Source organism: Chinchilla lanigera, unplaced genomic scaffold, assembly GCF_000276665.1.
Source record: "Chinchilla lanigera isolate Chin_1 unplaced genomic scaffold, ChiLan1.0 scaffold00011, whole genome shotgun sequence".
Lineage (NCBI taxonomy): Eukaryota > Metazoa > Chordata > Mammalia > Rodentia > Chinchillidae > Chinchilla > Chinchilla lanigera.
The window spans coordinates 24,687,829-24,701,535 of record NW_004955412.1 but is presented as its reverse complement, the minus strand read 5'-3'; the positions used below and the strand labels follow the sequence as shown (position 1 = coordinate 24,701,535).

The 13,707-nt window shown below is 37.2% G+C and overlaps 2 protein-coding genes across 2 annotated transcripts; one reads left to right on the top strand and one right to left on the bottom strand.

Annotated features, from left to right (window-relative positions):
• Positions 1-1,231: 1,231 nt before the first annotated feature.
• On the bottom strand, positions 1,232-2,164 carry LOC102021748 (putative olfactory receptor 10D4). Its single transcript, XM_005378634.1, has one exon. The coding sequence runs from the start codon at positions 2,162-2,164 to the stop codon at positions 1,232-1,234; it is 933 nt and encodes a 310-aa protein (XP_005378691.1).
• Positions 2,165-12,192: 10,028 nt separating this feature from the next.
• Positions 12,193-13,131, top strand: LOC102021429 (putative olfactory receptor 10D4). Its single transcript, XM_013510940.1, has one exon. The coding sequence runs from the start codon at positions 12,193-12,195 to the stop codon at positions 13,129-13,131; it is 939 nt and encodes a 312-aa protein (XP_013366394.1).
• The last annotated feature ends 576 nt before the right edge of the window (positions 13,132-13,707 follow it).

The window sequence follows — 13,707 nt, the reverse complement described above, 5'->3', positions numbered from 1 at the left end:
TTATGTTGTTTTGAAATTCTGTATCTTTTAATTGTTTTTGTGTTTTTTGTTTTTGTCTTTGTTGTTATTTTGTTGTTTTTTTCTCTTTAAAATAAAAGAAAAATTTTTAAAATGCATTGATTCCTACAACTCTTGAATCAGTTGTGATGGATCACACATGCTGAAGTACAATGTAAAGAAATTCTCTTACATTTGTAGAAGCCAGGTAATATCCATATATATATACAGAGATCTGAGCATAAATCTATTCTCAGGTGAATGTCTTCCCTTATGAAAAATTTTGAATTTGATAAGAACTGGAGGTTGGCTTTCATTCAATCAAGAATAGAATTTTAATTCCAGAATTCCAGGACTTTGTAAAATAATACTTATCTACAGTAAATAGCTTTCAAAAAATTTAATAGACTGCTAAAGTCTACACAAGTAACTCATTATTCCTTCTATGGAAATATAGTTAATATGAGCCTTTTATCACTTTTCCTCTGTTTAGTGACTCAATTTAAACTAGGTTTTTAAACTCCCTTCTTAACTCCACTTCACTTATGACATATCATTTATGCCAATGTGCATGTCTACATCATCTGTTTGTACTAGTATAGATAGACATACACAGCTGTGCTCAAATTTTAAAAACTTTTTCTGGTTTTAATAATGTAATAAGCATTTCCAATCACCACAATGTTTTAAGCAGCCTGACTGAAGTATAACTCACACTTACTTCATTGAAAGTGTCAGATTGAAATTTAATAGAGTACAGAATTTAGGCAAATTGGTGATTATTCCATGTAAATTAAAAAGTAGTTTCTAGGAGAAGCAAGTATCTATAGTACAATTTAAACAATACAGAAGAAGCAATAAAAAAGGGTAATATCTTCAAATTCATATCCTAGCTCAGCAACTTTTGCTCTCTGTGACACTACACATGTCTTAACCACTCTGTGAGTATTTCTGAGGACATTGAGATAATCATATGATCTACATCATATGAATATTATGTTAATTACACATTTGTCTCTAAAGTGCATAGGATAGTTCATGATACATGATAAATATTGAAAGCTTTTGAGGAATAAATTGTTGCATAAAAATAGACATTAATCTCTATAAACTATACAATAGTATGAAATATGCCTTGTTACAAACCCCACACAGTAACCACACAGATATGAGAGAGGTCTGCCACCCTGACAAATGCCAGGCACTGTGGCAAAGATAGACCATGACATGAAGCTCAGCCCCCACAAGTGTGCGCCCCTTTGCTCAGTGCCTTCCTCAGAGCCAACTTTACCTCTTTGTTTCTCAAGGAATAGATCAAAGGATTCAGGGAAGGAGTCACAATATTATTCAACACCTGAACCACAGAATCCAGCCAGGGGCTGGAGGCAGGTCGCAGGTAAATGACGACCACCGGGCCGTAGAAGAACAGGATGGAGGTCAGGTGGGCGCTGCAAGTGGAGAAGGCTCGGCGCCTGCCTTCTGAAGAACGGATTTTTAATATGGACAGAGCAATACGAGTGTAGGAAGTCAGAATAAGGAGAAAACACAGGAGCGCAACCACACCCACGTTGGTGAAACTCACCGTCTGCGCCAGGGAGGTGTCTGCACATGCCAGAGGAAGCACCACGGGGATATCACAGAAAAAATTGTGCACTTCACTGGGGCCACAGTAGGGTAACTTAAAGATGAGGAACGTGAGGACGGATGCGTGCAGACAGCTCCCCAGCCACGTGCCTAGAGTCATGATGACACACACATTGTGGTTCATGATGACTGTGTACCTCAAAGGGTGACAGATGGCAGCAAAGCGGTCATAGGCCATCACGGTGTACAGGAAGCACTCGGTGCAGCCCAGGAAGTGGTAGAAGAAGAGCTGGGAGGCACAGCCCTGGTAGGAGATGGTGCGGCTTTGCCCCATTAAGTAGAGCATCATTTTGGGAGAACTCACGGAAGGGAAAAATATGTCCAACACTGACAGATTTCCCAGAAAGAAATACATGGGGGTGTGGAGGTTGGAGGAGGTGAGGATGGCCAGAAGAATGAGCAGGTTTGCCAGGAGTGTGAGCAGGTAGAAGGCCAGAAAGAGAACAAAGAACATGTTTTCCAGCCCGGTAGTGTGGGGGATTCCCATCAGGAGAAACTGAGTTACTGCAGTGTGATTCCACATCCTCGTGTGCAGTTTGTCCTGGAAGATGAAAGAACAGCCTCACCAAGGGAAGCTTTTCCCACCACGTGAATATCCTCAGAGAACCCACTGGAAACTCTTGATAACTTTGCACTGTAAAGCACTTCCAAATGGACTTAGTGTATTTCCTTCAGTAATTAATGTGTGACTCTGTGTCTGTCACGTTTATTTTTCAAATGTTTTCTCAAACTTGAAGGAAGAGTGATCCTCAAGGTAGGATGGATTGAAGAACATTGAATAAGCCCCCAGATTGGATACATCTGATTTTTAATGTCATATCTGCTCCCTATTCTAGGACTCCCAATAACATTTAAAATGATCTTTAAATTTTCCCTAAATCTCTACATACAGTACACTATTATCTTATTGGACTTCTAAAAATTAATGCAATGCTGTCCCCACCCATTCTTGCTTATACATCTATTCTGATTTTAATGTAACTTTATTCTGCAGCATTATGTTGGGTGATTTAGAGCAGCCTGGCATTACCTCTTGAGGTAGAAGTTTCCCAAAGCTGCTTTCTCCATCACTCATCAGAACAACTGGACAATGGAACTTGACTAGTGGGTAAATCATGAAACAGAAAGGAAAATAACACTTACTATGCCATATATATACATATATATGCTAACACTAAAAATAGGTGCAACAACAGATTTGACCTATCTAAACTCTACTGAAATAGTGTCACTACACACCCTTGATTGAAAAATATATTCACGATACTAATGTTTTGCTTCCAAGGAGCAATTACTTCACAGCTTTTCTGTAGAGTGAGTAGGAAGAGTCTGGATTACCTAATGAAGTGGATGACTCCTGATGCTGCATTCTCCGTCATCAATCAGGCAGAACAAAAGAAACTGTGTTTGTCTACTAACACAGGAGGAAAAATATAGTATGTAACTTAGTAAAAAAAAAAAAAGCACATGATTACCAATGTTAACAAATGTCTGTTTCAGTGCAGGATTTAGTCTTAATTTTAGTGTTATACAACAAAGGATCTGTATGCAATCCCATGGAAGGTTTACAACCTTCATTTATCAGGAAATAGCTTAAGAAAATATGAAGGAGCCCATTCAGTCATTACTCACCCAAACTCAAGCAAAACCACTTCTGCAATCTACCATCTTCCTGGAGCCCATGTAACCCTGAGAAGAAGTCAACACAGTGAGGAGACACTGGGCCAAAAAAGGCATCAACAAAGTGGAAGAATATGTGATTATATTGAACTAAAACCCATGCCCCACATTACTGTGACCATTTCTTTTGCCCTTAGAAAGTGTAGACTAAACAGCCAGATTATGAGGCTAGAAAAGCTAAGAGTTTCTCATTCTCTTACCTACATACTCAGGTATAAAAGCCTAGACCTTGCAGTGCCTCCAGTCCAGAGTGAAGGAGCAGGATGAAACCCCTCAGGAGAGAATCAAGGTCTCCAGCTTCCTTGAGAACTTGATCCCTTGTGAGCACTGACTTGAAGGTGTGGCACAGAGGGATCAATTAGAATAGATATGACACTCTCTTCCCCTTTCCCCCTTTTTCCCCACTCCTGTCCCTCCAGTTTTCTTAGCCTAATTCACAGATATATGACGGCCTTTAGGTACATTCAGGTTGTGGGTTTTTTTGGTTTTTTTTTTTTTTTTTTTTTTTAGTTTATTAGTTCCTGTGTGCAGTACATAATGTTTACATTCCCAGTGGGAAGTTGGTAAATGTACATGTTAGCTGTCTTCAGTCTTTTAACCTTTTGAATAGTAAATCCTGAGCATTTCTTCCTCCACAGTAGATAGTCAACACTTGCATTCATTTATTTGAGATTGTCCAATTGTCCTGTGCTCAGAGTATGTGTGTGTGTATCATCAAATCTAATTTCAGAACTTTTCTCTCTAGTAAGAGTAAATTTGTACTCTTTTATAATCATGTTTGTTCTCACACCAGCTCTAGTCAGTCACTAACATCTTTTTTATCCCTACAGGATTGCCTTCATTTGGCATTTGTTTCAAATAGAATCTGTTTTCTTTTTGACTTGACTTCTTTCAATACAATATTTTGAAATTCTTCTCTTGTTGCATATGTAGTGCCAATATTTTGCTTTATTGTTGATGGATATTTTTCCATTTCATGGACAATTTTATTTTCTCTAACATAGGCTAAGACTGTAATTTCTATTGCTTATGGGATTCAAAAACACTTTTTGTTGAAAGTTAGTGAGAATTTGAAGACCTCAACATTGTTATAAGCATCACTGATTCAAAATCCAATTATTTTGGCTTGTGTGACTTATTAAACAGCTTAATAATGAGTAAGTTGTAGAATATAAGATGGATTACTTTAATTACCTAGTTTCAGCTAATCTCCATTTCTTCCTTCTGAGTCACCGTGGTAAGCAATATTGTATTAGTGACAATAAATTCCACTGAAGCTATGTATAATTAATGATGTACTCCAAGATTTTTTCCTGTTAGTCCTACAATAAATTGAGGCTTTTACTTTGCATCTAAGTAATGCCAAACGTCATTCCAAGAGGTCTGAACATCTCATAATTAGTATTTGTATCACACTCACACAAACAAATACACAGAGAAGATATAAGTAATAATGTGGTGGTATATGTACATTTATTATGCAATTTGAACTTCTTAGAACTTTTGTTCTTATCAAAATCCCAATACTGAAGTAAAAAGTAGTATAACAGTGCCAAACTGCAGCATTTATTATGTGCATTCATAAACTCTCCAAATATTCACTTACTTAACAAGTATCAATTGAAGAAATATTTTGTCAGACAGACAGATTAAATGACTTTCCCAGGACACACATTCTCAAAAGACTTACATAAGGTTTAAAGAGAAAAGGTTGAATATATTATCCATATAAGAACTATATTAAAAATAATATAAATTTTTGTGAAGAAATGAAATACCATATTCATTGGCTTGCATCCATTATGGGGTCAGTATACTCTTTTCAAAAGAGGAAATTTTATGTTCAAAGCAGATTACTCTCCTATAGACATTTAATTTTATCTCAGATCTATTCATTCTTACTACTTATTGTCTCAAACAATGCTCTTTTAGTACTATATTGACTTTTTGTAGACACAACTCATAGGTGGACATACCTAGCTCACATAGGTGGATATAATTAGTTATTTTTCCCAAACATTAGTTATTTCAAGTAAAATCCACTGAGAATGGAAATATTCCCTTCGAGGTGATAGCAACTGCTTTTGTAATTCAGGGTTCTCCACTCTTCATTTTTATCATGTCACATCTGCAGACATACATGGGTGCCTGATGCCAGCCTTGCCTGTCAGCGGTAGAGCCACCATGTATCACGTGGGTTTGGAGCTAATAAGCCAGCTACTATGAGGGGCGTCACCCACATTGCTATGTAAGCAAATGTAGAATCTTTGCAAGGAATTCCAAAGACAAGAAAAAGAGAAGCCAAATGCATTCACTGGGGGATGATTAAGAGTACTACACCCCCAACCTAAACCGCACTCCTTAATTTAGCATTGTATATCTTAGCTATTAGTAATTAAATTGCTATTTTGATGAACTCTGACAAGATGGGTTTTATCTCAATTATTTCTAACATAGGTTGGAAATTAAAAGATGTTTTTATTGGATCCCTGAAATATCAGTAAGTCAGAAAAAATACCACCAATTGGTGATTATATAAGAAACAGATCAAATTGTAGGCATGTCAGGAAAAAAAAATAAGAAGGATTTCTGGATATCTCTGCATGACAGTGAGTTGACTTAATGGACCTCAGGACATGTGGTTTTATTGGGATGACAAAAAGGATCCTGGCTGAGGTGACCAGCACTGTATGGAGGCTCCAGTCCATTAGCTGCTGGGACAGCTGTCATTTGTTCATCCCTTCATAGCTTTAATACAACAAAGTTTTCCTAAGAATAAAGGGGGTGCTTTTCTCAGTGCTGATCCAGAGACAGTTGCTGCAAATGCTTTCACGGGGTTGGACAGTGATTATATTTTAAAGCTTAGACCAGACTGGGGGAAGTAGCTACAATACAAAGAACACTGTCTGAAATGATTAGATCAATGAAGACATACTCTACATTATTCTGGCATCAGAGTTTGCAGAAAAACTGAAAAGGTAAGGTATGCATTAAAATTATTTGTTATTGTTCTTTTTAAAGTAACATATTACAGGGCAGTAGCTACTCTACTAGAAAACAAGAACACTCAATAACAAGTTTCTTTAAGTGTAGGGATTTTAAAGTACTTTATAAGTGTAATTATCAGAGCTGATTCCCTAAGATGCCAGTTCACTCATTTTCTAGGATGCGTCTGTCCCTGTCTTTGGCACACTTATCTAAAGCTATGCTTGCACAGCACCCTTTGATTTTTGTTCAAGCCTTTATTCCATCATATATTGATTATTTGCCCTGTATCTCTCTCTGCCAGTATGTCTCAGATTACACAGTGCAGAGACTATACTGACCTGAATCAATACTATATCTTGTTTGGCCAGCATTGTGCTTTATAATTAGTAAACTATCAATAACTATTTTGAAGTATTCTCATGGCTACCCATTTGACTGTGTTATAGGCCAGTCATTGATGAAAATATTGAAATTATGAATCATATAGCAACCTAAAATTTTACTAGGAGTGTCACAATTTCTATATTTGTCAAAGAAAAAATGAATACTTTAAGCAATAAAAATGGTCATTTGATAGAAGGAAAGAATAGTTGTGGAACGGTGTGATCAGAGAAGATAAATCTAAAAGATATGCGATTTTTACAAAGGTAGAGTGAATTAGTGTGCACTTTTAAATCAAAAAATTTATACATAACATGTATTATCATGTGAAATAATTCTAAAAAGGCACAAGAGTTCCAATAAGGAAAATATTTTATAAGGTAGAACAATATGTGTGTTTACTGGAGAGGTGTGTACAACATTTCTGACACTTCTTTGAGATGAGGAGTTAACCCCTCTCCCACTGAATCCCAGCTACGCTTAGTGACTCTCTCCTATCAAGAGAAAACAAAAATAGGCATAAAGGTATCACTAGCCAAGAGGACTTTCCAGGTTCGTGCTTATGCCTTCCCTTGAATCAATTACAATGTGGTAAGCAGTAGAGATGATGTGAGGATATGTATGTGGTTTAATGAAAAAGCCCATGCAGTGAACAAGGAACTGAGGCTTCCTGCTAACAGCCCTGTAGTGATCTTTCCTGCCAATAGATGACCTCCTTGCATCAGATAACCACTTCCCGGAGAGCCAGCGTGACACACTGCCATGAGAGATGTTTAGCTGGGTGCTAAGACCACCCAGCCTAGCTACTTTTATATTCTTGCCAATCAGGTACAAAAAAACCTAACTGAATGAAAAATGCATTCTAAGATAGTCCAGGTTTGGACCATCTATACCATTTTATATAATGGTTGTGCAAATTTACATTCCAACAGTGGTCAAGGGTTGCCTTTGCTTCAAATCTTTGCTAGCACTTGTCATAGTTAGTCTTTTTATAAAAGCCATTTTTACTGAGGAAAGGTTGATCTATGAGCCATAATTTCCAGGTAGACAAGAGCAATATATTCTGGTGAGCAATTGCACTGTAGGAGGACTAGCTAACATCACTATACTAAATACTTCATGAAGCTAGAATGAAAGCTATAAAATTTTAATCTACTTGTGTAATCAATACATCAGATCACAAAATAATGAGGAAGGGAATGTGAATGTACATAAGAAAGAGATGAAAAACTGTAATTATTATTTTTTTTACTTACTCAACTTTCTTGAGTGAGGGGATTAGGACACTGGGGATATTATCTCCAAAGGATCAAGATCCATTAATTCTCTACAGCTTCAAAGTATTATGAATTCAGAATTTAGAGACCACATTAATAGCAGGTTGGAGTGTCAGATCTATGTCTTAGATTGAAATGAAGAGTGTTCAAAGTCATGGCTCTTTGCCATGGGCTCATATGTAAAATAAAGTTCTGACTTTGAAACACATTTTTCTTGACTGGAAATTTGAGAAGACTATCTCTGTACTATATTAGAAGTGTTTTCCATTGGGTGGTGTGGAGGTTACTCTCTTCCTGATTTTGTTACCTGTTGCTCCGCTCACACTGCTTTCATTCTTTTGTTCCCTTCTGTCTTGCTGAGACATCATCTGAGTCCTGATCATTTCAGCTGTTGATCCAAGAGAAGGAGAATCATGGAACTGCAGAAAATTCTTGCATGGAGATGAGTTCAGCAATCTACTAGCAAGGCAGCTCTTAGAATGCAATGAAGGTGAGGATAGTCTGGGAAAAGTGTTGGTGGGTGGGGCATGTCTGTCAGGAGAATGGTTTGTAGAAGGAAGGTAAGTGACATGGAAGGAGACAGGTTCTTTCTTCAGGAATCTTATTTTGCAGTTACTATATACATTACAGATTTTCCCAACCTTACTATTTTGTCATCTACATGAGAACATCATATATCAGGCAAATATATTTCCAAACTGTCAGTAACAACAGAAAGGGATAATGCAAACCTCAGTGAGTGTGGTGAGAGTGAAATTCAACAAGTTTAGGAATCAATTTTAGAATTTAGAGTTGAAGAAAAATAGAGTTTGATGTTTTTACAGGAAAAGAAATGACTTCCTTTTCTGTTTCCCTGGGAGATAACCCTGAGTTATCTTCTCTGGTAGATATTCAGTATGCTATTAAATGACTGTCTTTATGATCAAGTACAGCCCAATCATGCGATATGTCCTCAGGATGATGTCAAACCTTTGAGGAGTAGGTATGATGGAAGTGTGCTGTGGAGTGCTTATTGCCGAGGATCATAAGGGGGCTGTTGAGAATGGTCTGTACCTCAATCTGATAAAAGCCATCTATGACAGACCAACAGCCAGCATCATACTAAATGAACAAAAAGTGAAAAGTTTCACTTTAAAATTAAGAAGAAGATGAAGATGTCTACTATCACCACCCCTGGTCATTATAGTTCCGAAAACATTAACCAGAATAATTAGATAAGAGAGAGAAATACAAGGAATAAGGATAGAAAAGGATGCAGTTAATTTATCATTATTTGCAGATGACATGATATTCTACATAGAAGACACCCAAAACACCAAAAGACTCCTAGAATTAATAAGCAAATTTAGCAGCACAGCTGGATACAAAGTTAACACTCCAAAATCAATAGTATTTCTGTTCACAAACAACAAATTCACTGAGAGAGAAATAACAGAAACCACACCCTTCACGACAGCACCCAAAAAATGCAATACTTAGGAATCAGTCTAACAAATGAAGCAAAAGATCTGTCCACTGGAAATTATAGTACTCTGAAAAAGGAGATCAAAAAGGATATCAGAAAATGGAAAGAAATCCCTTGCTCATGGATAAGAAGAACCAACACTGTGAAAATGGTCATACTCCCGAAACACATTTAATGCAATCCCAATCAAAACATCACTAGCATACCTCACAGGTCTAGAGAAAACTTTCCTAAAATTCATTTGGAACCAGAGAGATGTAGAATAGCAAAGGCAGTGCTGGCCAACAAAGACAAGGCATGAGGCATTACATTTCCTGACTTTAAATTATATTATCACCAAGGTACTTTGTGAATCTTACACTCTACCTTGGGCAGGAAAGGAGCAGACGATTTAGCAGTTAGAATTTGCTTGCTAAGCTAGAAATAAAAGTGTTCATTTTAAAGGAAAAGTGTATGTACTTCTAGGCTACAAAATGTTTTCCTTTTTAAAAATTCTGCCAAAATATTTAAATAATTCACTCTTTTTTATGAGAAAATCAACCTTTCCCTGACATGTGTGTCTTTTGCTATTTTTTCCCCCTTTGGTACTAGTGAGGAACAAACCCAGGGCCTTCTTATTTAATTACATTCCTACACATTTAAATTTTCTTTTTTTACTTTGAAACTGTGCCACACTGTGTGGCTTAGTTGCCTAGAGCGGGTTGAAAATTGCCGCACACACCGTTTACCTCCACCTCCAGTGTGCGAAACGTACAGGAAAGGGCCGCCCTACCTGGCCAAGGCCAGGGGCCTGGAAGCTTTGTCGTGCCATGACAAAGGTTAGGTCAGAGGATGTGGGAATGGTGCATTCACTGGACCTATCATTTGAAGTTTTGAGGTCAGCTTAAAGAGGCTATTTTTCTTTGTAAATGGGAAAATTTTACTTTCTCCAATTTGCTGTGAATGGTGAAAGAATTGAAGTGCATAAAGTTTTATTGCTTTTCAAGAAAAAACATTCAAATTCCATAAATATAGTTTTTATGTGTCAATTAAGAGTTAATAAATTCTTTTGATAATCTTATTGATCTGTTTAAGTCCATTCCTAATTTTATTTTCATTACATCTGCAATGTTTTTGCTAGTACATCATTACTTTTACCTCAGTCTTGCATTCCTGAGGTTTAGTGGTTAAGGGAATTTATTACACATTTACTACTAAGTGAAAAAGGCAGATCACAGCTTTTTATATTAATCTCAGAAAGCCACTGAGTCTGAAAATACCCACTTTTCTTCTGAGCACATGGTAATCACAGAGGTTAAGTTACTAAAATCTCTCTGGTTAGCAAATGGTAGAGTCTACTTAAGTTTAGGCATAAGTTTTATACAACCTCTGAGCAAGCAAGGAATGGAACCTTGTTTTATTCATTTTTCTTTTTCTGGCAGGAGATATATTATGCTTGTGTCTAATATTAAATGGTCCATGGTCATGGTCCAAAGTTGACTTTTATATAGCAAGGGGCTGGAAAAGCGTTTTAACTTCCTATGGATATCTTTGTTAGCTCCGAGTCTGTGCAAACCCCAGGAAAGGGACAAATCTTACGTAGGACATGGTGATGGGACAGATGATACCATTTCCTGAAGAGCCTCTTCTTCCTTCACCTTTTCCTTCTTTCTTCGGGTTACACTTACTGGGAATTTTATCCACAGCATAAATATGTACTTTATCTAAAATGAAATAGTTCAGGGAATGAACTGAACAGCGATCTGTAAACTGTGAATACATTTATCAGATTACTTTCTATGGACAAACCCTGGTCACAATAGAGGGAAATCAGATTTATCTTGTGGCAACATGTGAAAGTTTCAGTGAAAATGGAAGGCAAAAATAAATAAACTGGAGCTTCAGAAAATAGGATTCAGGTTGTTTCTTAGGTTTATCTAATACAAATATTAACTAATAAAGCTAAGTTGCGTTAATGTTATTAATACTATTTACACTTGTTTATGGTATAGAAGAAAAACAATGGAGTAGGGAATTTGTATTGGGATACTTAGTTGTTTCCATGACTTTTCATTTTTTCTTTAAAATTAAATAAATAAATAAATACTGCCTTCTTCTAAACACAACCCACTTTTATATGTGTATGACTGGGTTATAAATATGAATAATAATCTTTTCTTTTGAATACAAATGATGAGCTACACAGGATTATTATTTTTTTTTTTTTTTGGTTTTTCTCCGGTACCGGGAACCGAACTCACGACCTTGCGCTTGCCAGGCAGACGCTTTGCTGCTGAGCTAAATCCCCAGCCCTACACAGGATTATTGAAAGTAAAAATAATATGAAGAAATTTATCATATATGCTTAAGTTCATATTTTATGTGCATATATTTAAGAAGTTGGTATGTTTATAAACAAACTATGACTTGTCCATATTTAAGTGACATGGTACCTAAAAACACCTTTTTCTTGGGGAAGACAGATGTCTCTGAAATATAAGAATTTGTTTGATGATGAACCAGATTAGGAAAAACTAAATTAAGATGGTCATAAGTGTTGATTAGTGTAGATATTTTCTGAGTATAAAAATAAATTATTCCATTGCACTGTAACGAATTTTTCAATTTAACTTCCATGCCAGATTTATTGCAGGTCCCTTCCCCTCAGTGTCCCTTTTTAGCTTATATCCACTGACTTTCACAGAGTCACTTTGTGAGCAAGACATTCTGTTTCTCTGATCTGACATGTTTCTTGCATTGCTTTTCCAGGACTGTCTGTTCATGAGCATGAGAAACTACACATCTGTGACTGAGTTCATCCTCCTGGGAATTCCTAACACTCAAGGGCTAGAGGACATGATCTTTGCTGTGTTCCTGACTTTCTATACCTTCTCCTTGCTGGGCAACCTGCTCATTTTCTTCACCATTTTGACTTCCTCCAACCTCCACACCCCCATGTATTTCTTCCTGGGAAACCTGTCTGTGTTTGATATGCTTTTCCCTTCTGTGAATTCCCCCAAGATGATGGTCTTCCTGGTGGGGCAAAGCCGCACCATCTCTTACCAGGGCTGCGCCTCTCAGGTTTTCTTCTACCACACTTTGGGTGGCACCGAGTGTTTCCTCTACACTGTGATGGCCTATGACCGCTTTGTGGCCATTTGTCGTCCTATGCGATACATGATCATCATGAACCCCAGAGTGTTTACTGGCCTGATTGTGGGCACATGGTTGGGAGGCTGTCTCCATGGGAGTGTCCTCACCTTCCTCACCTTCAGGTTACCCTATTGTGGCCCCAACAAAGTACATAGCTTTTTTTGTGATATTCCAATGGTTTTACCCCTGGCCTGTGCAGACACCTCTCTAGCACAGATGGTGAGTTTCACCAACGTGGGTATTGTTGCACTCTTGTGTTTTTGCCTTATCCTCACTTCATATACTCGCATTATTTTCTCCATATTGAAAATCCACTCCTCAGAAGGCAGACGCAGAGCCTTCTCCACCTGCAGTGCCCACCTGACCTCCATCCTCTTGGCCTATGGGCCTGTGATTCTCGTCTATCTCAAGCCTGCTTCCAGCCTCTGGCTAGATGCTGCTGTTCAGGTATTAAACAATGTCATCACTCCTTCCCTCAATCCTTTGATTTACTCCTTAAGAAACAAGGATGTGAAATTGGCCCTGCACAAGGTGTTAGTACAAGTGACCCACCCTTCTAGAGCATAAGGAATAGGAGCAATTCCTCATTGGACAGTTTCTTCAGATCAGTACTTTCTTTGTCACCAAGATTACTGCCAAATAGTAAGCTGGACAAAGTTAATATCTCTCATTGGTTTTAAGTCATTTGAATATTATAACAGTTTAACCAGGAATGAGTTGGTTGAGATTGGATTTACACCTTTAAAAAACTAATTTTAGGTTAATCCAGAATTTTTTTATTTTTAAATTTGACAAAATATGGGGCTGGGGATTTAGCTCAGCGGCAAAAGCGCCTGCCTAGCAAGCGCAAGGTCGTGAGTTCGGTTACCGGTACCGGAGAAAAACCAAAAAAACCAAAAAAAAAATTTGACAAAATGTGCTCAGTATGTGTTCGAACAGTTGTATTTAGTTTTCATGAAACTGTAATTTTCTAAGGGGAAACTACATACCTCACCATACATTCTTTTCTTCTCTTTCACATTTATATGTTATTCTTTTGTAGTTTCTATGATAGTATCTTTTTTTATCACTCAATGAATATAGCAATTAGAGTGGACAATGTGTGAAATTCAAGAATATGATTCCATAATTTAATAATCACTT

Coding starts and splice junctions, on each gene's coding strand:
- LOC102021748 (XM_005378634.1), bottom strand. CDS start 2,164: ATGTGGAATCACACTGCAGTAACTCAGTTTCTCCTGATGGGAATCCCC.
- LOC102021429 (XM_013510940.1), top strand. CDS start 12,193: ATGAGCATGAGAAACTACACATCTGTGACTGAGTTCATCCTCCTGGGA.